A 23,400-nucleotide genomic window follows, 5' to 3' on the forward strand; every position below is an offset into this window, starting at 1 on the left:
TTTCTCTGGGTAGTCCTGGCTGTCCTGGAACTTACTCTGTAGACCAGGCTGGCCTCAAACTCACAGAGATCCACCTGCCTCTGCCTTCCTAGTGCTGAGATCAAAGGCATCTGCCACCATTACCCAGCCTTAATGATTTTCAAATACAAATGGTCTTCAGTCTATGATGAGATTGTATCCTGATAGATCTGTTGTAAGCTGAAACATGTACTAGCCTTAACTTATCCAGATCACAGTTCAGCTTCCTCTGTCTTAGACATGCTTGGACTTACACCAGCCTATATACAGTTGGACAAAACCACCTGACGTGAAGCCAAGTTCATAATGAAGTGCTAAGTAGCTCATGGGATATATTCAGTACTGAAAGCAGGTGGCGGTGCGGGTGTGCTTCCACGCCCCTGTAAAGTCAAAACTCATGAGCCAGGGACAATCTGTACATAAGACACTGTTGTTAACCACAATCACCGTGCTGTGGGAATATCTCCGGTAATGACTTGCTCCTAACTGAAGGTTCCTGCTCTTCAATCAACATCTCTTCATTCCCCACCTCCCAAGGGTATGTGCTGCTCTTATTAAAAGGGCAATCAGGAATCTCCTGAGGGGGAGTCACATCTGGATAGGAGCCTGAAGGGGTCAGGGGACAGCCATCTGCAGCAGAGATGTCTTAAGCAAAGAGAACAACAGAGGCCAAGTCCTGAGGGAGGAGGGTGCCTAGGGTCTAAGGGAGTGCAGCCACGGAGCAGTAAGCATGGGAACAGTGGGAGACTGAGAGTCACTTCTCTGTGGGTTTGCGCTTATGTGTAGTTTGGGAGCTTTTGCGAGAGTCTCAAAATGTATAGGAAACACAGCTGGCCGGGGGATGATGTCTGTCATCCCAGCATTATTTTACTAAGCAACAGAATGTCTCTTTTCAGAGTAAAGGCTGCCTAGTTTACTTGTGGTCACCCAGGGTCCAGGTTTTCTAAGCCCAGGATCACCCAGCTGTGGTTCAGTGACCCCTTTGGGTCAGCTCCTCGTTGACTACATGGACTTGGGCAGCAAGGAGAACTGATGAGCAAGACACCCACTGCTCACTTTCAGGAAACCAGAGGAACAAAGTCCTTTGTCTCGGCCTGGGGAGACTCATGCCTTGTGCGGTGCCCCCAAGCGACAGTTGGAAGGACTAAATGACCCCTCACCATTCTTGGACCAATGAGATGACTCAGTGGGCAACGAGATGACTCAGTGGGCAAGGGGGCTTGCAGCCAAGTCCGACGACCTGAGCTTGATCCTTGGGACCCACAGGGTGGAAGGGAGAAGCAGCTCCTACAAGTTGTCCTCTGGCCTCCAGGTGCTTGCCACACACACACACACACACACACACACACACACATACACACACACACACATACACACACACACACACGTAATTAAAGCAAAAAGATCCCTCACCATTCTTGACAAAGGGATGAGATCAGAAACAAAAAAGGGAGGTGACAGAAGGAGGTACTGGGGCGCTGGGGAGCTCTCCCTTAAGTCAAGAATATTAGCCAGGGACAGCCCTTGGGGCAGGTGCCTTCTCAGCAAGCCACAGCCTTAAAGGTGAAACAGGTGGGAAAAGCAAGTGGGAGCCCTGGGCCCTATAGCCTGTCAGCAGCCCAGCTGTAGGAAGCTCAGAGCATCTGGGTTGGGATCAGTGCTGCAGCTCTGAAGGGGCCAGGCCCCACAGCCCTGTCCTTTGCTAGACTCCACTGCAATCCTGTCTCCTAGGGCAGGCTGTCTAGTTGCCCAGAGAGAACGTTTTATTCATGTATGGCCTGGTATAGCCCCACCTGCAAAGCCAAAGGGAGCAGAGACAGGGAATTTGCAGGTAGCCTTGCTGTTTTCGTATGACCCACAATCACCCGCTTCCGCCCAGAGAGACAGAGTCAGACAGAGACAGAAAGAGCCCACGGAGCCTGTGTCACCTAATTCCAACACCTCTCTCTCTTGCCTTTCCATTGAGCCTCTCCAGCCGCCCTTCCCACCAGAGTGTCCTCCCCAACTTCAGGGGCGGCTAATACTTAACAGGCAACAGAACTTGCTCTTTCTTTTAACTAAGCAACAGTGTGTGCCCACCGGACACATCTCCAAACTGCAGCCTGTGATTAGTGGGCAGGCGGAAGTGGGAGGCAGAGCGCTGAGTTTCTGAGATCCCCCTCAGCTCACAGCCCCGCAGGGCCAATCAGGATTTTAACTATTCCTAAGGACCTCGCCTCTCTGGATGGCTCTGTGAAGGCCCGCAGGCCGACTTCCTTGGGGTGTCTCTCCCAGGCTGGAAGGAAACACCTGGATGGACAGAGCAGTGAGAGCACTGACATTGTTCCTGGGGAGCCTGGGAGAGTCTGAGGGTCCTGGATGCCGAAGGACCGCAGGAACTGCAGCCTGACCTTTGAGTACCTATTCACAGGTGGCCGGGTGTCTTGGAAACAGCGGGAGGCTGTTGTAGCAGGCCTCTGAGGGGTGCTGAGGCCCTGCATCCCAACCCCCCACTGCCTGGGCTCTAACCTGTTCTATCACTGGGGCTATTGGTCGGCACGACTTACTCCTCTGTGCCTCCATTTTGCTTTATTTACTTACTTACACGGCCTGGGGTGGAACCCTGGGCTTTGTGCATGCTTGGCACTGTGCTCCGCTACTGAGCTGTGCCCTCAGCCCTCCCCATCTTTAAAGGAGACACCATTGCAGCACCTGTCACATAGGATAGGGAGAAGGACTATGCCAGGGAACAGATGACAGCTGCCTGGAGCAAAGTCGGTGAGTGAGGACAGGTCCACACCGGGCTCCTCCACAACCCTGGGCACCTTTCTTCATACAAAGTCCCCAGCTCTCTGCTCTCTCATCCTAAGTCATGTGTCCACTGCCCTGCTTGCTTGCACACTGGGCTCCTCCCCCTGGTGATGCCCTTGGGCCCCACCTTTACACACAAGCCCTCCCTACCTCTGAAGCCTCACCCTGGTCTCACCTCACCCTCCCCATAGCTGACCCATATCCCCGAGTCTTGTTTCACGACGGAACTAGTGTGTCTTACTACCTGTGTCAGACACCCAAGGCAGGAGACCAACATCTCAGGGGCAGAGGACCCCTCCCCCCCCCCCGTGTGTGTGTGTGTGTGTGTGTGTGTGTGTGTGTGTGTGTGTAGCATCAGCCAGCCTGGCATGACTGTAGCTAAATACCCAGCAGCAAGATGGACAGATGATCTCCCGGAAGCAGCATAGCTAGGGATTCAGGAATCTCTTAGGGAATCTCCCTGTACACTTACCCATTCTGCAACCTGCTGCAGCTTGCTTCCCTGTGACCTCCGTCTATTCCTAACTTAAGAGGGCTAGTGAAGCTCTTACCCAGCCACCCTCAAGCTGCTGAGGGAATCGCGACCACACAGCATTGGCATTAGCCTCATTATCGCTAGCAGGTACAGAGTTCAATGGACAACGCAAGGGAGGTCTCCTCATAGGACCTTGGGGTCCTCTCCGCATCTGCAAATAGGTTGAACAGAAAGAGCTGGCAAAGCTCTTGGTCGTTACCACATCAGCATAAGCCTTCGAAGACTCGAGTTCCTGAGGTTTCTCTTTCCGGCATTCTTCTCCCTGGCTAGCATCTAGGTTCTGTCTCTCCCAGACAGCACCCGAGTCCCCGAGACTCCACCCCAAGCAGCACCTACCTCTGCTGGGTTGCAGCTGTTCACCGTCCCAGATCCTCCAGCCAATGAGCACTGAGGTCTTGTCTAGGAGGCCAACAGCCCCAAAAGGCCAGCTATCCCCAAGGAGCCAAGGAGAGCCTGTAGATCTATCTGATTGTGGGCTCTAGATCTTCTGAGAAAGCTCTGCCTTACACAGCCAGTCCTGCCCCTCCCCTTCCTTCCCCTTCCTCTTCCTCACGGCCCTCAAAGCCCCTCCCAGGCATATCCTGCTGGGGCTGTCTTTTTTTTTTTTTAAAAAAGTGGGTGTGGTGACCCACTGTCCCAGGGGGTTCCTCATTTTGACTTACTACTACAGAGGGTCTGGAGGGAGGGGTATTGCCACAAGGATCCACTCTCATACTTAGGAGGTTGCAGTGCGGTAGCCTAGGTTTCCCAGAGGTCCAGGTATCCCAGCTGTGTCCTACCCACACTGGACATCATGGGCCAGATGCCCTTCAAGCTCCTCCCAGCCAGCATGTACAAGCTGAACGGTTTCACTCCAAACCTGCATCTCTGTCTCTCAGCTCAGAGCAGAAACCCCCAGTCATCCCAGCACCTGCCCCCACACTTGCATCTGAGCCACATCAAGTCCCCTCAACACTACTTTCCTCATCCCAAAAGCAGACGCCACAGACTTTGTCCTGAGTCATGGCAAAACCATTCTTGATGTTTCCCTTAATCTCACCGGCTCCTGCATTGGTAAACGGCTCTGGAGAGAGGCAGATTGCCAGCGCTGTAATTTAAGCATCTAGATCCAGCCATGCCTGAAACCCCATTGCCTAATCTAGTTCGACGCTGCTCAGTTGTCGAGCAATGAGGTCCCTGCTTTTTAAAGACTAAGCCTGTCTGTGATAGGCCTCTGTCACTTGCAGCCTTGGGGCCATGAAGTTACAGGGTTTTATTTGTTTGTTTCCCTGTGGGGCTTTCACTAGGTTCTGTTCTCACCCTCATTTTGTAGAGGAAACCATAAGAAACACACAGTTCCAGGGATGTGTATTATTTCTTCCCTCTGACTCTGCCCCCTCCCATTACTTTCTTTCCCGACTCTTCCAAGTGACTAAGATTAATCCTATCAGAGTCTCTCCACTGGTGTTCTGAGGCCATATGCCTCCCGTGAGTTCTGTAGCAGTAGCAGTCAGGTTTGCTCTTCCATTCACGTGAGGAGAACGCTTGGCTCATCCATGAAAGCAAAAGGAAAATGAAAACATGAATGACTGGAAGCGTGAATAGACGGAATGAATAAGCCCGGTGTGCGATAGAAGCCCCAGCCAGCAGCGGCTGCACGGACCAGTGTGGTCACCACGGGCGGCCTCTTGCCTTATCAGCCTTGGCCTAACTGAATCGGAAATCACAAGCCGGGCCTCGGCTCTTGTGGCTGCACCGCTCTTATCGGCTGCATTTCTGCAGCTGGTGTGGGTGTGGTAGCCATGCAAGGGACAGCTGGGTGACTGCAGACGGCCCCAGCGCTATCCCTTACACAGAGGACTGGAAGCATTTTCCGCTTTGAAGATGCGCACCTGTTAGACAGTCAGAAAAAAGGACAGAGTGGAAAAGGAGGCAGAGATGAGGAAGATCTGCCCCCGCCCTGCCCCTGTGCGCAGTCCGGCCTCTCCCCAGGTCGGCAACACAGAGTTTGACCCAACCATGGGACTTCTTACTTCCCCTTAGGGTTTGTTTTATCTGAGTTGTCTAAGCCACGCTGTTCCGGGATCTCTCATCTGCACCCATCTCCCGTGCCAATGGGAACAGTGATTCCCCCCGATTCCCCCGCCACAGCACAGAGGGTCTCAGGGGCAGATCACGGCAGCACAGGCACCTTCAGGGGACTGTGCAAGTGTGAGCGCTCTCGCTCTCTCTCTCTCTCTCTCTCTCTCTCTCTCTCTCTCTCTCTCTCTCACACACACACACACACACACACACACACACAACCACTCCTTCCTAGCATGCCTCTGGCTGTGGGATCCCTTCTCTTTGGGTTGCTATTTCTTCATCTATACCCTAAGGTCTTGGAGAATGTGTTCAAAATGGTTCTTCAACATCTCAGCTCTCCAGAGGAGCCTGGTTCCAGCTCATTTTGCCCAGGGAAGACCTCTGATTCCAGGCCATATAGGCCCTTTCTTTCAGAAGTGTGGGTGGGTAGGGGGTAGGGCTGCCCAGAGCCACCCCAACCCTGTCCCCCTACCCTTCCAAAGACTTCAGGGGACTAGGTCAAGCCAGCTCAGCCTGAAGCTACCAGGTTTCCTTCCTGGCTGCCCTTCAGCTAGGGCAGCACAGACTTGCTTGGGGCAGGAAAAACCTACTCAACAAAGCTTCCCCTCCTCCACCCCTCCCCTAGTCTGTCCCCCCCCCCACTGCTGATGGTGTAGAGAATGTCACTTCCATCATGAGACCAGAGCTCTCTTGAATCCTACCACAATGAAGCTAGCCTCAGATACATACATGAACCTGGTTTTTCTGGGCCTCAGTTTACCCACCACTCTTGTGAGATACTGAGAGGGACACATAGCTTCGTGGTTAAGTACCACGAAGATGGAGGCTACCATCTGTTTACTGTCTGTGGGACCTTAAGTAGAACTGGTACGCCAGTACCAACCTCCCAGGGTCAGAGGAGGCACACATGAATTCGCATGAGCATGGGGCCCACAGCACTTGGCCCGTGCAGAGGTAAGTACTGGGTAAGAGTTGTTGAGGTGGATTAACTTAGCCCGGCATTCACTGGGAGGCCCTGCTCAAGTGGCCGCGACTTAGAGGCTGAGCCTTCCACCCCTACCTCCCTAGATCTCTCAGGGGGGTACAGGGGGCAGCTGTGGCCACAGCTGCCTTTCCAGGGGGCGTTCAGAGGCTCCGGTGTGCCTGCAAGGGGCACACAAAGGCAGAAGCTCTACCAATAGATAGCGCCACCGGCTTGCTGAGCCTCTGGTGGGGGCGGAGGACACTTTGTCCCCCACGAGCAGCTTTTCGCTTGGACTTTATTGAAAGGGTTAAATAGAGAGAGATTTAGATATGTGGATAAAGGAAGAGTAGACCCCCGTCATCTCCCCATCACACACAAGGAAACAGGAAGTCCCTGGAGAGGTAATAGGCCCCTTGGTTGCTGTATGCCGTGTCTCCCCTGTTCCCCAACTGAGGCTCAGCCTTTGTGTCTTAGGTGCCTCCTTTTCAGGAAGGCTCTCAGGCCCTCAAAAACTCAGCAGAGCTGACTACAGCTATGACTGTCAGCTCACAGCACCCCTGGGGACAGACAGATTTCCTGAACTACAGACTCAGTAGCACAATCCCCTTTTACATACTTCCTCTCAGACACCCCACAACACCCCTGAGAATAGACCTGCTTGTCTTTAGGGGTAAGGAGTAGTTTGCAGATGTGTAAGGGGATTAGGGTTGCCCACGGAGGATAGCGTGTTTTATCACACAGGTCCAAAGTGCTTGAGAGGCACACAGTGAAGACCTGGACTCACCCCCACTGCTTGCAATAATGCCACACACAGCTTAGACCAGATGATCCCTGAGTATCTGTGGCCGCAGGGAAAGAACAAATGCTCCCACTTTTAGCCTACTGAGCTCTCGACATGCAGGGCAGCCGACAGATGCCATAACAATCTCCTTAGAGCCAAAACGATTATTCTGGGATGCTGGAGCTGGCAGCCTCCACTGTCCAACACTCCCTTTTCCCTCCTTGTGACCCAAGTGAAAAGGTAGTCCTCAGGTATGCAGGGCATTACCGACCTCTCTTCCCTTGCTCTCCCTAGTAGGATGGATCTAGGTCCTCTCTCATCAGAGACAAGAACCTCAGGCCCGTCCCAGCCCAGGGACATCAGGACATACAAAGTAGGTTTCTCAAGTGAGTGATACAGAGAACTCCACTGTAGAGATGTTGAGGATTTTTGCTTCTGTGGGTGAGCGTGTGTGTGATGAGGCTGAAACGGAGGAGTGTCAATGAAAAGTCAGCACAAACACATGTTCTATAGAGTGGAAAATTACAAATAAGCAAAATAATCCCCCAAAGCCTTACTTCTGCTACATGTGAAATACTTTTAAATTTTATTTTTATTGTGTGTGTGTGTGTATGTAGTGTGTGTTTCTGTGTGAGTGAATGCCACATGTGGGAATGCCTTTGGAGGCCAGAAAAGGGCATCAGATCTCTTGGAGCTGCAGTATAGGCGGTTGTGAGCAACCCCATGCAGGCGCTGAGCATTTGGGTCCTCTGAAAGAGCAGCGAGCGTTGCTGAGCCATCCCTCCAGCCCTGAATTGAGAAACGCAAACTCTAAACAGTTCAGTGACATGCTCCATAATTGTAGGTCATTAAATATACAATAAATCAATTTTATTTGATAATAACATTAAATTCCATTCGTTGATTCAAGCCATGTTGATCATATGGTAGAACAACACGCCCATACAGCAAGTTAAAGTACACTGAAATAAAAGGCTGGCCACTGTTCCAGAACCCGGCAGATACACGGACGGCTAGGATGGAGGGCTGACAGCACAGTGGCTCTGTCCACAGTCTCTCAAGTCATGAGCACTCTGGAGTTTCACGGGCTCCTATAAGCCCAAGATCTCTGAAGCAGAACAGATCTGGAGGGCCGGAAGGACTCTCTGCGCAATTTGTTTAACTCCCAAGGTTCTTACCTGCCTGTGCTAGCCTAAGTCCGGGTTCAGCCTGCCACCTTATCACCCCAGCCACATTCAGTCAACTTGCCCGGCAGGCTTACATTTCAGGTTCTTGGCCTATTGTGTGCCAGTCCTTCCCGGTGCACGAGTGCCCTGTCTCTACCCTTTGATATTCACCTCTCTGCTCCTCTGAGATCTTGTCCAGAGAACACGTGAAGACGGAAGCTGTTGCACACAGCGCACCAGTCCTCCAGCTGAGAGGAAGTGAGGGCACTAGGACCAGTCTGCTAGGGAAGTGGGGGAGGATTCGTACCCAGGTGGCCTTTCCTGACTGCTGTTCTGCCTCATCCATAGGTGGGGAAAGGTCAAACGGGGGGGGGGGACTACGGGGACTACGGTGGAGCCGTGAAAGTCCTCGAGGGCAAAGGCGGGGCAGCAGTAGCAGAGGGCAAGGCACCAGTCTTTCCCAGACAGCTGCTAGGAGCCAGGCTCCAGGCAAAGTTCTTCAAGGGCCCTCCCTTTGAGGATTTACTTCCCTTTTACGTTAGTACTGAAGAAACGGAGGCTCAAAGAAATGTATTAACTTCCTCTGGTCGGTTAGCTAGAAAGGAAGCAAGCTTGTCCTGAGACTCAGAAAGGGGTTCAGAAGAGAAACCGTACCAGGTCCTAGCAATGGACCGAATATTAGTGCCGTTTTTCAAGGGATCCAGGAAACTCGAGAGAGAAAGCGTGTGAGTGCATGTGTGATGGTGGTGGTAGGACAAAGAGATGGTGTCAGGGGCCAGGAAGAAAGGTCACACCCGTCTCTCTCCTCTCTATGCCTTAGAGAGACTGACCTCTAGACAGAGTCCCCAAGTCTTTGACAAGCCAAAGATGGACCCAGCCAAGGGCTTGGAAAGAATGCCTACACGACTCCAAGACTCAGGCTTCCTTCAGGGCCATTTGGCTATGCCTCTCCCAATGCTCAGAGGAATCTCTAGGGCTAGGTGGCCAGGTCTTTCTCTCTCTGATGCCTGTTTCCTTATCAGATCTCCAAGCTCCAGATGCCACTGGCCACAGGTCCCTGGCCCATGACAGGGCCTAGAATGGAATCCTGATGCAAGCCAGGACAATTGGGCTCCCCACAGAGAGCAGCTGCCCTGAAGAGGGGTCCAGGAGAAACTGTGCACGTTCCTGTGCAGCCTGGTCCTGAACTGCACTAGGGCAGAGCACCACTGAAAGTCATGATGGGGAGGCAGAGAAGGGAGCACAGGTCAGGACCAGCCTGTGCTGGCTGGCTGAAGGACTGCAGGGGCGGCTGGCTGTTCTTCTCTGGCTTGTAGCACGGTGACACTTCACACCTACAGGGCAGGGTAGCATAAGAACAGGGCTCCGCAGGCTTTGGGTGGCAGAGAAGGAACACCCTTCCCTGGGACCACCTTTCTCACCTGACCACGCTCTGTAGGATCTTTCTCTCGTCCTGGTCTAGACACACGGCAAAGGGACAGCTGTTGGAGCCAATGATCTGCACCTTGTCCACTTTGATGTGCGATGTGCTGATCTGGAAGGGGAGCCCTAGTCAGGCCTCGGAGCCCCGGCCGTACCCTTACCCCCTCTGGGGACTTCCTTCTCCTAGAAGTGCCCATAGGAACTGTGTGTGTGTGTCTGTGTGTGTATGTGTGCGCGCGTGCACATGCGTGCGTGCATGCGTGTGTGTGTGTTTGTGTGTGTGTGTGTGTGTGTTTGAGATAGGACTGATTGGCAGCTCTTGTGCACTGACCATTAGGTCAGACTAGCTCCTCTACAGTCTCTGCCTTTGAGGCCGGAGGAATCAAAGCACTGCCCCCTCCAACCTGGCGACCCCAGGGTTCCATGACATGGCGCCCACACTGGATCAGACTTGGTGACCCTGAATGGCCATCACACAACCTTATCATATGCACGCATCCTCCACATTCTAGATCTGTGTGTACCCCCAGCCACACCCCACAAGTGCCTCTCATTTCCCAGCAATCCCTTATCTGTCTCTCATACAACACTTGGTCGCCTTCAGATGCAAGTCCTTCCCTCACTTCTGCTTCACCACCAGGGTGGTGGTGGTGGTGTGTGGGCTGGGAGAGAAGCCCTTAGCCTTTACCTGGTTAAAGCCCTTACCTGGCTAAAGCCCTTACCTGGTTAAAGCCCTTTTTGGACTTAGGGGTCTGCCTTTTCAGCACTTCTGTCAGGGTTAGCGTCAACGCCTCCATGCTGGAGTCTGAAGGTCAAGGGTGACTCAGGCCAGGCTCAGGACCTCCCCACCACACCCCGCACGCCCTCCCCACCACACCCTGTCCCCCCCAGCCACCTCTTCAGCCCACTCACCTAGCTCCTCTGGCTTCTGACAGGCCTTGTTGAGGTTAACAGAGGTACAGACCTTCTCTAGGTTGCTCCAGCGGCTTCGCCCACTGATGGCTCCCTGGAAGGCAGAGCGACAGACTCTTCAGCCCGGAGCCCTGGAGCCTGGAGCCTGGTGCCTGGGAGGGTCTGGATGGCTAAGGGGCCACCTCTCAGTACCAAGGGATGTCTGGGGGTCTACTAGAGGGCCTGAGAACACTAGAGGTAGCTCTGGGCCCGAGCTCTGGTGAGGAAGGAGACCAGCACAGGCCTCACTTACCTTGCTGTAAATAATCTGTAGTGTTAGAGGAACAGCCTCACGGTCATCATAAATGCCCAGCCGTTTGCTGCCCGGACCTGTGCCACACACACATACTTGTCACTCCTTCTCTCTTCCAGTGTCCCCACTTCCCTGGGTACTCCCTTCCTCTGGCCTAAACTTTTCAGGGCCCCAACTCTCCAGGGCCAGGAATCCTTCTGTACCTACTCCTCCCTCCCTTTAGTCTTTCCCCTGCTCTCCCCTCCGAGGACCCCACCTCCCACGGCTCCATTTTTTCTTCTGACCCCACCCCCTAACCATCTCTCTAAGGGGTGCCCTGGTGCCCACCTGAAGCCTTGATAGCACGCGTGGCCGCAGAGTGACCCAGCTCCAGAGACTGAATGAAGATCTCCGTAGACTTCTCGCCAGTGACGAAAGTCAGCTGGAAGGAACAGGACCGAGCACATATATCAGTGTGGACTCCTCTCAGCACAGGGGTTTCTAGGGGTGAGGGTGGAGGGCTGCAGGCTCCCAGGAAGTCTGGGAGAAACAAGACGCACGCCTCACCTCGGTCTGATAGACCTGCAGCAACACTGGGCGGGCCGCAAAACGACAGTAGTAGAGTAACATGTCGGCCAGGATGGGCAGCTGGGTGGATGAGCCTTCCAGGGGCCGTGATTCCGCCTTCAGGGACTGCTGTGGTAGACAGGACAGCCAAGTCAGGTGGGAGACGAGGCAGAGCAAGGGAGGTAAGGACACACGCAGGTGGAGAGAACAATTTGGAGGCAGAAGGAGCAAGAGGGAGAGAGAGAAAATAAGAGGGAATCTGGAGGGAGAATTGGGTCTGAAGCCCAGTGTAGCCTTGGGGCCCCACCTTTCCTGACACAAATGCCTCTCGGGAGACAAGCCAATAGATAAGAAAGAAAGCTGGCACCTGAATGCCTTTGTGCCCTTCTGAGGATCTGCCCTCCTTTACCACAGTGGCCCCATCTCTTCTCCCAAGCACCCCGTTCAGTCCCCATTCCGCTTCTTACATAGCCTTCCTCTCCCTTCCCAAGCCAGCGCTCATCCTCCAGGGTCTTCCCCAAACCCAGAATCTTCAAAAGTGTGGCTGAGTGACAGCAGCCAGTGGGCTCCGTACCCTACCACCAAGTCTCCTCACCTGGCAAAGGACTTCAGGAGGCAAGTACATGAGGCCCAACACATTGCGTTCATACCAGGGGTCAAGCACACCGAGGTAGTGAGAAATATCATTGGTACTGTCCTCCCAGGGGGCCGTGCCAAACTCCTAGAGTAAGGGACGAGAGTTAGCCCCCGCCACATTGAAGGCCAACCCATCCACAGCTATGAGGCACAAGATTACATCTGTAACCCCGAGCTGAGTGTCTCTGTCTCTAGAGAATTACGATGACATTCCATCTTTGTCATACAGCAGAATGTCATACCCAAGCGCGGGGCAGAGACCGGGAAACAAGGGTAAGGCAGGAGGAAGCGTTCTCAAACAGTGGGTCACTTTGGATGATTTTTCAACCAGTACCTAGAATCCACTCTTGTCTATTCCACTTTTCCACCCCATCTGGCCCAAAGTTGGGAAACATACTGCAGGGCTGGGGTGCTTCAAGGGGTCTCCAGGGACTGGAGCTGTCTGGCTCAGAGAGGAAGGGCAGGCACTGGAGCTGGCTCCATGGCTTCGCTTCACAGGTACATAGAAGAACTGAAGCTTGAAGAACCGTGTGAGGAGTGGGTGACTGTTCTCCAGCCTCCTAGTGAGGAGACAGTGAGAGGAGAACTCGCAGTGACTCCAGGACTTAGGTGGCCTCCATAGTCCACCAGCGCCACAATCCCGCTGCATAAGGCAGAGCGAAGGCACCCTGCCCCCATCCTTACCTGAGCTTGCTGTATGCCCGAGCCACCTTCCCTGAAATTCGATCAGAGCCAAAGACCACAACCCGTAGTGTGGAAGCCTTGGGGTCCTCATCCCCGCTGAGGAAGGGGCGGCGACGCTGGTGGTGTGAGGGCGGGGCCAGAAGCCAGCTGGGTAGTTGGGTACTGAGCTTGGGTTGGGGTAGGGAGCGGGATCGCTGAGCCCTGGAGGGGAACTGGGCTGGACAGTCCAAGGGGCCGCTGAGGCTCCCTGCCCTCCGTAGGGGCAGGGACGGGTCCGAGCTGCCCTCTAGACTCCGAGAGTCCCTCCGCAGGACCAGCTGGCTGGTGCTCTTCAAGAGTTTATAGATCCTGTTGAACTTCTGCCCAGGCCTGCGGTGACCCTGGCGTTGCTGCCTACCGGGCTTCTTGGGCCACTCTGGGGAGCTTTCCTCACTGTCCTCCACGTAACCACTGTCCACGCCATCCGAGAGGCCTGAGACGAAGGTGGTCAGGACCTGGCGGGACAGCACTGGCCCCGGGGCCTGAGAGGAGCTAAGCAACAGAGTGGAGTCGTGGGACACCAGAGAACTGGTAGAGAGTAGAGAGTCTCTCTCGGCAGAATGCCTGTCGACCTCGACCTCTAAGTCCTCCTCTTCCTCCTCTTCATCATCTCCCAGGATCCCTGGCTGCAGCAGCTCCTGTTCCTTGACAAGGACTTCCTGTAGAATGTCTACAGAGAGACAAAAGCAGTGTTCGGGTTGGTGTCCTTGAACCCTTGCGGGGGCGGGGAGGCTCTGGAAGAGCAGGAGGTGTTTTGTCCAGGGCTATGGAGTCCCCCCACCCACTAATGGCGAGAGTAGCGGGAGGTCCCAGAGAAATGCGCATCACAGGTGCAGAATCAGACCCACACAGCTGTCGGTGTGGGCCCGGCGCCCTGGTTCTGCTTGTCCCTTACCGAAGCTGTCCTGGTTCCAGCTGTAGGTGTAGCACCTGGCAACAGGTATGGGGATGGTGTGGAGTTTCCCAGGCTTTGCAGTGTCTGTAAGGGCAGGGAGGACAGGAAGAGGGGACTGGGAAGGGGCCTTGCAGAATGGCCAGTCAAGCCCCCGGGTCTTACAGAAGAGACCACTGAGGGAGCAGTGCAGAGAGGAGGCTGCAGAGCTAGGTGGGCTGAGGCAGAAGGAAAGCTGGGATACCTGCCTCTCAGCTACAGGGCTGCCCTTTCTTAGCTATGTGGGCAAGGGCAGTCACCGCCTCTGAACCACATTCTACTGTCAGTATAGGAAAAGCATAGAAACACTTTAAACAGTTTGCTTGAGTGGTTTTTGTTCATTTTGGTTTTTTGTTTTGTTTTTTGTTTGTTTGTTTGTTTTTTGTTTTTGAGACTAGGGTTCTTTGTGTAGCCTTGGCTGTCCTGGTACTTGCTCTGTAAATTAGGTTGGCTTTGGATTTGGAGATCTACCTACCTCTGCCTCCCAAGAGATAGGTGCCCACCACCGGCTGTCTGGTTTGCACGTTTGTTTTGAGACAAGGTCTCACTATATAACTGGCCTCAAACTCATACATTTCCTACCTCAGTCCTCCCAAGCACTGAGGGTACAGGTGTGCGCCACCATGCCAGGCTCCTTAAAAGGTTGGATGGGGAACATAGTACCTGAAGCTGCCAAGCCATGCTCAGAATCTGTGCTGCCTAACTCCATGGTAAAAGTGGCAGAGACATCTCTAACCTCCTTTAGAGCAGGAACTGACTGTCGTGTGTGTCGGTGGGCCCAGGGACGTGTAAGGTAAAGAGATCAGCCCGATTGCCCTCGGTGAGTTCCTTTGTCTTGCTAACACAATGGCAGTCCAGCCTTGTATCTGCCCACAGGAGCTCTGACTGGGGACTTGAGGGGCACCCAGTTGCTGAGGACCCCAACTGGAACTGGAAGTTTCTGTGGGGCAGAGCTGCTAGACCTAATGGTGTCTACACTCTGGGTATCAGAACAGATGTAGAAAGGTGGACGGAGTGTTTGTCCCCTGGCCCTCACCTAAGATGCCAGGGAAGCCAGCTTTTTCTCCCACTGCCTTCAGCTTGGTCCGGAGCCACTGTCGGGCCTCGGCTGCATCCCCAATGCCAGACGCCAGCTCCTGGGCTTCTGTCGTCTCGGTAAAGATGTCTTCGAGCTCTTCTAGCGTCTTGGACTAACAGTGCGGGAGGAGACAAGGTGTGTTCCCGGCCCATGGCCAGGCCACCTGTCCCTCACCGTTCCCAGTACCTGACCGAGGACAGTAGAGAACAAACTGCTCCCAACCTCCTCACCCTCCTGGCGCTTGAGTGGCTAAGGAGCTGAGCCACCCTGATCCCACTGCCCTCCTACCTTCACTTTAAAAGTGGGGAGGGAAAAAAGCCCAGAGGGAGCACTACAGAATGGGAGGGATGCACACCTCTCATGCACACAGTGTGAAGGGTTGTCCACACAGCACAGCTAACTGGTCACAGAGTCAGGGAACCAGACCTTCGACCAAATCTCACCCCCATCCCCATGGCACGATTCCTTCCCCTGGAACTCCTGGTACCAACACCCAGCCCAGTGCCTGGGGCATGGTCAGATTCTGGCCAAGACCCTGCAGCACATCAAGGCTAGCCTGCAGCCATTGTTTGGCAGTGGCACTCAGGGATATAGAGGCTAGCATATCCCCACAGCAAGATGCTTCTTCACAGACCCGGGTTCCCCGATCCTTACCTGCAGCTTGCGGTGCAGGCTAGGGAGGTCACAGTGGGTCCCAAAGGTGGCCTGGAATGCGTGCAGCAGCAGGGTGGTGTAGGCGCTGTGCGGTGACTGCGCAGGCGCACTCAGTTTGTTTGCCACAGCCAGGAACTCAGCCTGCACCTCAACCGGGTTCAGCAACAGCACAGTGCTGGGGACACATAGGACAGGCCATGGTGCTGCTGCATCCTCCGTGCCTGTGCAACTCCAATCCATGTGGGACTCCTCACAGGGCGGGGGGAGCTAGGCAAGTGACAGCAGCCGCCTGGAAGGAGCTGGGGTGTTGGGCGTCCATTTCCTTGGGGGAATGCTTATGAGTATGCTGGAGTGTTTTGCAGGAGGAGCTTTCAAAGACTCTTGGAATTGAACTTTCGGGGCTGGAGAGGAGGCTTAGCAGTTAGTTATATACTGCTACTGCAGAGAGTCTGCCTTCCCAGCATCCGCGTGGCGGCTCACAACCATCTGATATCCAGCCCCAGAGGGTGGGACACCTCTGGCACCTGCACTCACATACCGATAACCTCCCCTCCACATACAAATAATTAAAAATAAATGTATATATTTTAAAAAACTGAACTTGAAGCGCTGGGGATGTAACTCAGTTAACAGAGTAATTATCTAACATGCACGAAGCCTTGGTTAGATCTGCACCTAAACTTGGTGTGGTGGTACATGCCTATAGCCCCAGCACTGGTGAGGGGGAGTCTAGAGGATTAGGTCAAGGTCAACCTTGCCTATATACCAGTTTCTAGGCCAGCTAGGAATATAAGAGATTCTCCCTCAAAGAACAAACAGCAACAAAAACCTGAACTTTACTTTTAAACCCGAGTTTCACCTTAAGTTTTACTTAAGACAGGGCCATGCTGTGTATTCCAGCCTGGCCCATGACTCTCTGCCCTTAGTCTACTGTGCCGCCTTGATTTCACATAGTCATTTATCCCTTTGGACAATCTGAATGATGTCAGCTATTCACAGAGGATGGCTATTAGTCCAGGTGATCTGAAGCCCAGTGACCGTTCTTCAGGAGAGAAAGAGCAGGCCTGCCATGGTTTGTCATTTATTGTGACCTGCGTGACATCTGCCCAGAGGAGAGGGTGTCAACTCAGGCCTGCCTCCGAATCCTCCACTCTGGGGACATCTCTCCTAGCTAGCCCAGAAGCATCAGGCTTCTAGCTTAGGGCTGGGAGAGGTAAGTTCTGGGCCACCTCTCCCTCCAGCAGGACATCTGGGGTCCTGTGGTATCCATGTTCAGAGTTCAAACTCATTCAAATAATCAAAGAATCAGGGAGCCTGAGGTGCCTCATAGCGGCCCTTTCTCACTTCTCTGTGGATTTCAGAACCTCATGTTAACCTGCAAGGGCTGGAGCAGAAACGCCCTGAATCTGCTCTTGCTCTCACGGCCCCACATTGCACTAAACTCCAGGACAAGAGGCACCCGGGAGGCAGGGATTCCGCCAGGCTCTGCAGGTGTCTGCCCTGGAAGGAGGGGAGCAGGTCAGAGAGGCTGGGTTTTGTTTTTGTTTTTCAATTTCTCTACTCAGAATTAAAACGAAGCAGGCTGTATGGACAGATGCCTGGCTGAGGCCCTGTTGAGCACAACATGGCTGAGCCCCACTGTATGCAGGACAAGGATAATGGAGCCTCTGTCCTGTCCATCTTGATTTCTGTGCTAAAGATCTCATCATTGTTCTCAGTTTATAGACAATGAAAATGAGAACATTTTCTAACCCTAGGCTTTCCTGGTAACTTTGGTGTTGCAGTTTCCTTATGGAAGAAGGTCTTTTGCACCGGGTTGGTATGAGGTTTGAAGGAATCTATGCATGTAAGGATGCTTAGGATGCTGAGGGGCTGGAGAGATCGCTCAGCAGTTAAGAGCACCGCCTGCTCTTCCAGAGATGGAGGTTTGATTCCCAGCAACCACATGGTGGCTCACAACCATCCATAATGAGATCTGGTGCCCTCTTCTGGCCTATAGGCATACATGCAGGTAGAATGTTGTATACATAATAAATCTTTAAAAGGAAGTCCTCAGCATGGGTCCACTCTCTAGTGTTTTTCCAACTACAGACCCAAAAGAGCCAGGTGTGAGCACTCATGCCTGAAATCTGAGCACTCAGCAGACTGACACAGGGAATGGACACAAACTGCAGGCCAGATGGAGCTATACAGTAAGCTTGAGGCTAGCCTGAGCTACAGTGCAAGACCCTCTCTCTCTCTCTCTCTCTCTCTCTCACACACACACACACTGCAGCCCAGGACTCAGAGGTGGATATAGCATCAGTATGTGGAGTCCAAGAAGTCAGATCTTATTATTTAAATGGAATAGGATAAAGCTGGTCACACTAGAGAGTCCATGTCAGCCATCCCAGCACTTGAGAAGGCAGGGGACCAAGAGTTCAAAGATGGCATCTGTTACATAACAAGTTTGGGGCAATAATTAAACAAGTTAATAAGTAAGGACAGTACAGAACTTATTATGTGTGATAGCGTTAAGCTTCATGAAGCTCTTCCCACCGCTGAGTCAGGCTGTCAAATGATTTTTTTATTTTAAGATAGGGTCTCATTTTGTAGTCCAGGCTGGCCTTTAACTTACAATCTTCTGTCTTAATGTATGAATTGCAGGTATGTGACACCATGCCCGGTTTAAAGTGTATATTTTAGTGTCAATCCAGACCAAAAAGAAAATAGAAAGCTTTGTTTTAGTAACAGGAGAGACACCACGGAAAAGGCAGGGGTCCTTAAGTAAGGTTCAGTCAAATCCTGACTCAGACACTCGCTAAGTGTGATCCCCGGGAAATTCCTTGGCCTCTCTGACCTGAAAATTAGAGATGAAGAACGTAATGTGTCCTTGCTCCCTTTTAGAATCTGAAGGAAGAGGACCTGAGAGATGGCTCAGCAGTTAAGAGCACTGGTTGCTCTTCCAGAGGACCCAGGTTCAATTTCCACCCACATGGCAGTGCACAACCATTCATAATGCCAGCCCCAGGAGATCTAATACTTCCTCTGACCTCTGGAACACAGATACACACGCAGGCAAAACACTCATAAAAATAAGTATTTAAAAAAATCAATGTGAAAGAAGAGCCTAAGCCCAGATAAAGGAATTCAGGCACAAAACACCACCATAGCTGCCACAGTTCCCAGGGTTCCTTGTTGGTTGGTGACCTATTGGTAATGGGTGAGTGCTGGATACAGGAGGACGGAGGATGGGAAAGAGTAGAGGGTCCTTGCCCTGGTTCTCCCTTTCCCATGAACACTCACACAGTCGAACTTCGGTGGCTCCTGATGGGCAGGCCCTGCTCAGCCCTCACCAGCCGCTGGTAGGAAATCCCTGTGGACCAACAAACAACACAGGGGAGAGGGTAGGTAGGTTAGGTCCCCAGGCAATGCTCCTGGGCATCCCTACAAGCCAGGTCTGGGCAGTCGGGCTGGGCAGTCGGGCTGGGAGGAGCCCATGGGGCTCCAGAGAGGCTTTGGAAGACAGCCGTTGTTTGGCCACTGGGCAAGCGCTTTGCTTCTGTGGACCAGTACCTCTTCACCTGCAACACATACCCTGTGGCCTCAGCCTTCACACCAAAGCTACCCAGAGTCCCTCCAGCTGCCCTCTGTCCCTTCTTGACCACTTTGTCCAGGCCCCATCCCCAGATCAGGAGTAGGCAACAGAAGAGAAAGGGATGTAAGGTTAGATCCTCGTGTCTCACTCCTGTATTCTGGCTCTCCCACCTGGCCTTGAGCAGACAGTCGTTTGGCCCTTGTCCTCAGTTCCTCCTGAAGGGACAGCTAAAGGGGACACCTCTGTAGCTGCTCATAGCTGAGCCCCAGACCCACTTGAGATACACCAGCTTGGGTCTCCTGGGAGGCATGGGAGGGAGAGCTCAGGCCCAGGAGGCTGTCAAATAGTTCCTCGATCCTTGCACAGTGTGACTCATGCCTGGTGTCTTTTTGCAGTGGGGAAGGATGGGTGTGCCAGGCACCCATCAGCCTTCACACTCAGCCCCAGATTAGCCAGGGAGCACCCTTCTGCTCTCCTCTTCTCTGCCTGGCTTCCCATACCACCTCGGGGACCTAGGTCTTGCCCAGTGCCTGCTTTTTCTGAAGCTCAGTCCCCATCACAGCCTGCTTCCCCTCCTCCCCCACGATTTCAAACACCCTGAAAGGAAACAACATCCAGAAATAGTCACAAGGAAGTCCCTGTTGGGCACAGGGAACCCCTGGCGGGCCTGAGCTGAGGAACGGGAGGGAATTCCCCTTGGATGCAGGAAAGTCAAGAGAACTCTAAACAAACACAAAGGCCGTGAATTTTGTTTAATAAATGGCAGGAAATTACCAATCGTGCTCTTCTAACTTGGGACCTAATTACTTTAATTGTTGTCCTTTTGTGTGATGTTTGATTTTTGCAATTGTCACGGATGTTAAGGTTAGGTCTACTTTGCTAATGGCATCCTTAAAACAGGGGCTTCTACTTAAGTCTAAGGATTCGGGGTGCCATCTAGTGGCCATTCCCATACATTGCAAAGATAAATTCAACCCCACCACACCTTCTGCCAGGGCGACGCACAGTATAGACTAACGTTCTTGCAAGCAAACAAGCAAGTCTTCTGCTGACTTTATTTTCCTTTTCGTGTGTGTGTGTGTGTGTGTGTGTGTGTGTGTGTGCGTGTGCGTGCGCATGCGCATGCGTGTGTGTGTGTTTTGCTGGGTAGAGTGTGTTAGGCAAGTACCCTACCTCCCTAGTTCTACCTAATGTTTGTTTGTGTGTGTGTGTGTGTGTGTGTGTGTGTGTGTTTTACTTGTGCATGCATGTCTGCATATGAATGTGCATACAGTGGATGTGTGCACTTGTGGGGGCCAGAGGTTGGCATAGGGTGTCTTTCTCGATGGTTCTACACCTTATAGGCAGAGGCAGGGTCTCTCACTTGAACCCAGAGCTTGCTGGTTCTGTGATCTAACCAGACAGCTTGCCTTGGAGATTCCCTGGGTTTGCCTCCCATGCACGGGGATTGCAGGTAGGTTGTCAGTCCCACACAGGTCATAGGGCGCTGGTAGGCAGAGCTCAGGTCTTCACAGTTGTATGACCAGAGTTTCCCCCAACTGAGCAACAGTCCCCTCAGTGCTTGTCCATGATCAGGCCACCCCCCAGGGCTCCTCATCTTCACTCCCAGTTCTGCCTCTGTTGACCTAGGATGGACAGCCAGTCACACCCCAAGCCATAAAGTCCCTGTCCCTGAATATAATAAGTTACCCAAAAGTCAGTCTGTGGACTTCCGAGCCCACTGCACTCCACACCAAGTGTTTTCCCTGGCCCCAAGCCCAAGTGCCCAGCCTCTCCCCATTTCCTTTGTCTATGTGCCTTGGACTCTTGGGCACTGTTGGAAACGGGTCCCTGTGGTCACTCTTCTGTGTCATTCATGATGAGGACCACCCCGTCACGCTACTTCCCTAGGCCAGTGTTAAGGTATTTCCATCACCTCATCTTGTGATATAGAGTGCTGGCTGCTTCCTGTGTACTCCCCTGCTTTACTCTGAAGCACCAAGAGGGGAAGATTTGGGGAGACACTGGTACCTCCTGACCCAGAGAAAGCCGTGTTCTGAGCTAATGGCCTGTCTGAATAGTCCCGACAACCACAGTTCCAAGTAGAAACACAACCCTTTGACAAAACTCCCAACCCCACCCTGAAGATAACTCTTCTGACCTCTCCTGGTGATGGCCTCTACGGCTTGACATGAGGTGAGGGGTTTATGGGGTACGTTGGTGGGCTAGGGTCTGAACTGGGAACATCCTAGGATAGACCAACACAGTACATGGGACTTTACAGGAGAATTCCCCAGAGAAGCATGGTGCACTGACATAAAAACAGGAACAGCTGGGTCTTCCAGCCGCCGTGGTAGGAATAAAGTGTCAAGAAAATGGGAGAGGACTTCACGGCATTTGGAATTAAGTAGATGCGGGTTCCTATATGGAACACTTGTTTGTGTGTGCGTGCCGGACAAGCTGCTTGTTGCCCAGCTCCTGTGTCATCATCCGAACAATGAGTGTCCAGCTGCCACACCAAGAGCTGTCTGAGGATGCACAGGACCACACTTGCCATGCTGAATGCACTGTGAGCACACAGTGATGACATCTCTGTCATTATCAATAGCAGAAGTCCTCCTTGGACGGGGAGACTCAGAGGGTAAGCAACTGCCCAGGATCATTAGAGAGCATGCGCCAAACTAGATCTTTGTCACGCTGAGGTCCATGTTCCTTCTCTCACAGCCCGACTGTAGAGCCTGGCCAGGGGAAATGAATTTCTCATGCATGTCTATGTTGGAAATGTGTCATCTCCTTGCCCAATAGACTGTATGTGGCCTGGTGAGACATAATCCTTGAGGTGTGTATGCTTTGAAAATTGCTCAATGCCTCACTTGGAAGGTGCTGGTATCACCAGCCAGGATTCCAGATCAGTCCTTGGTAGGCAAGAATGCTATTCTGCATTAGCATGTGAGCAAGGAGTCAAGGTTCAATAAACACATAGGCTTCGGGGGTTGCCGCCATTGGGAATGGAGTCAAGAAGAAAAGGGAGGCCCTACTTCGATAAACACCCACTTCCTCCATACAGATGGAGACTACTAGCTACTGTCACCATAGCAACTGGAGTCTCTGAGACTTAATTGGGGAAGGGCATAGCTCCCTCAGTCCCGTGTCATCTGTTTATGACTGAGACAGGACTTGTCTCTGAAGCTATCAGCGTCTGGACGCTTACTGCCCCCTGCAAGATGAAATCAACCTACGTAGCACTTCACTACGAGACAGGCAGCACTGTGTGCCTATTGCTCAAATGGGAAAACTGAGACTTATGTAAGCTCCACGTCTTGCCAAAAGGCCTACCAGCTAGAGAGTAGCAGACTCTGAACCAGGATTTGGGATCACAGAGTCTGGTACCAAGTTCAAGGAACCACAGAGCTATTGGCCTCTCCTTCAGGGGTTCGAGCTCCCTGGTCTCTATCCCAGCCTTCTCCTACTGCCTCCCTTGGTCAGGCCTACTGAGGATGGGAGGGGTTGTGCAGAATAAGTACCACCAAAAATCACACTAAGACATTCCCTAATAAGTCTGCTTCCAGGTCATGGAGAAGAAAGTAACTCTATTTAACCAACGACTTGCTGGGAACTAGGGCTTGGCTTCCTTGAAAATAGAGGTAGCCTTGGAGAGAGAAAACTCACAAGCCTGTTTGTTTGGTTTGGTTTGGTTTCATTTTTCAAGACAGGGTTTCTCTATGCAGCTCTAGCAGTCCCGGAACTCACTCTGTAGACCAGGCTGGCCTCAAACTCACAGAGATCTGCTTCCCATGTGCCGGGATCAATGCCCATACAGCGCCATGCCTGGATACTCTCCTGTCTTTCATGAAGTCAGTTAGTTCTACTATCTTGCTATTGGCTCAGCAGCAAATGAACTCTAATGGTGATACAGGGTCAGTATATACCTGTAGGAGTCTTTGAGCTTTTAAGACATGAGTCTCAGGAGAGGCCATAGGTTCCTATTTCAGTTCCGCTCGCCCTCCGCAGAGGGATGGGCAGGCCTGCGAGAACTTCCTGCTCCTGGCATCTGACTTCTTTCAGGTTCTTAGTGTGTGCGTCTGAGACCTCTCATAGTCCAGGGAAATACCAAGGACTCAGCAATGAGTGACCACTTTGGGGCCCTCCCTGTTTTGAAGCAAAGGGCCCAGCTTCCATTTCTACCACCTTTGCCTGGCTCTTGACTCCCAAGCTTAGCATCCCTTTATCCTAGGGTCATGGCCTCACATCCACCTGCCTCTCCACATCTGTTTTCTGGGCAGAGGAGAACAGTGCTCCTGACCAAAAACCCACAAAAGCATCTCAAGTCAT

General features: G+C 52.7%; 2 protein-coding genes across 3 annotated transcripts in view; both read right to left on the reverse strand.

Annotated features, from left to right (window-relative positions):
* Pik3r6 (phosphoinositide-3-kinase regulatory subunit 6) overlaps positions 1-3,716 on the reverse strand; it is a 51,784-nt gene extending 48,068 nt beyond the window's left edge. Inside the window, 1 exon segment of the mRNA XM_087910492.1 lies at positions 3,680-3,716. The gene's annotated coding sequence lies outside the window, so the exon portion shown is untranslated.
* Positions 3,717-7,990: 4,274 nt separating this feature from the next.
* The window catches only part of Pik3r5 (phosphoinositide-3-kinase regulatory subunit 5), a 65,562-nt gene continuing 50,152 nt past the window's right edge, over positions 7,991-23,400 (reverse strand). For both annotated transcript variants that reach the window (XM_048448308.3, XM_087910493.1), the window contains exons 6-19: positions 18,798-18,867; positions 15,513-15,687; positions 14,817-14,970; positions 13,745-13,828; positions 12,811-13,519; positions 12,524-12,686; positions 12,086-12,211; positions 11,491-11,619; positions 11,272-11,365; positions 10,945-11,021; positions 10,653-10,746; positions 10,463-10,545; positions 9,740-9,852; positions 7,991-9,652 (exon numbers count right to left, since the gene is read on the reverse strand). In XM_048448308.3, coding sequence (XP_048304265.2) covers positions 9,511-9,652; positions 9,740-9,852; positions 10,463-10,545; positions 10,653-10,746; positions 10,945-11,021; positions 11,272-11,365; positions 11,491-11,619; positions 12,086-12,211; positions 12,524-12,686; positions 12,811-13,519; positions 13,745-13,828; positions 14,817-14,970; positions 15,513-15,687; positions 18,798-18,867 — 2,213 coding nt within the window. In that variant the 3' untranslated portion in view covers positions 7,991-9,510. The remainder of the gene's footprint in view (positions 9,653-9,739; positions 9,853-10,462; positions 10,546-10,652; positions 10,747-10,944; positions 11,022-11,271; positions 11,366-11,490; positions 11,620-12,085; positions 12,212-12,523; positions 12,687-12,810; positions 13,520-13,744; positions 13,829-14,816; positions 14,971-15,512; positions 15,688-18,797; positions 18,868-23,400) is intronic.

Source organism: Myodes glareolus, chromosome 9 (assembly GCF_982192425.1).
Source record: "Myodes glareolus chromosome 9, mMyoGla1.1, whole genome shotgun sequence".
In the NCBI taxonomy this organism is placed as follows: Eukaryota; Metazoa; Chordata; class Mammalia; order Rodentia; family Cricetidae; genus Myodes; species Myodes glareolus.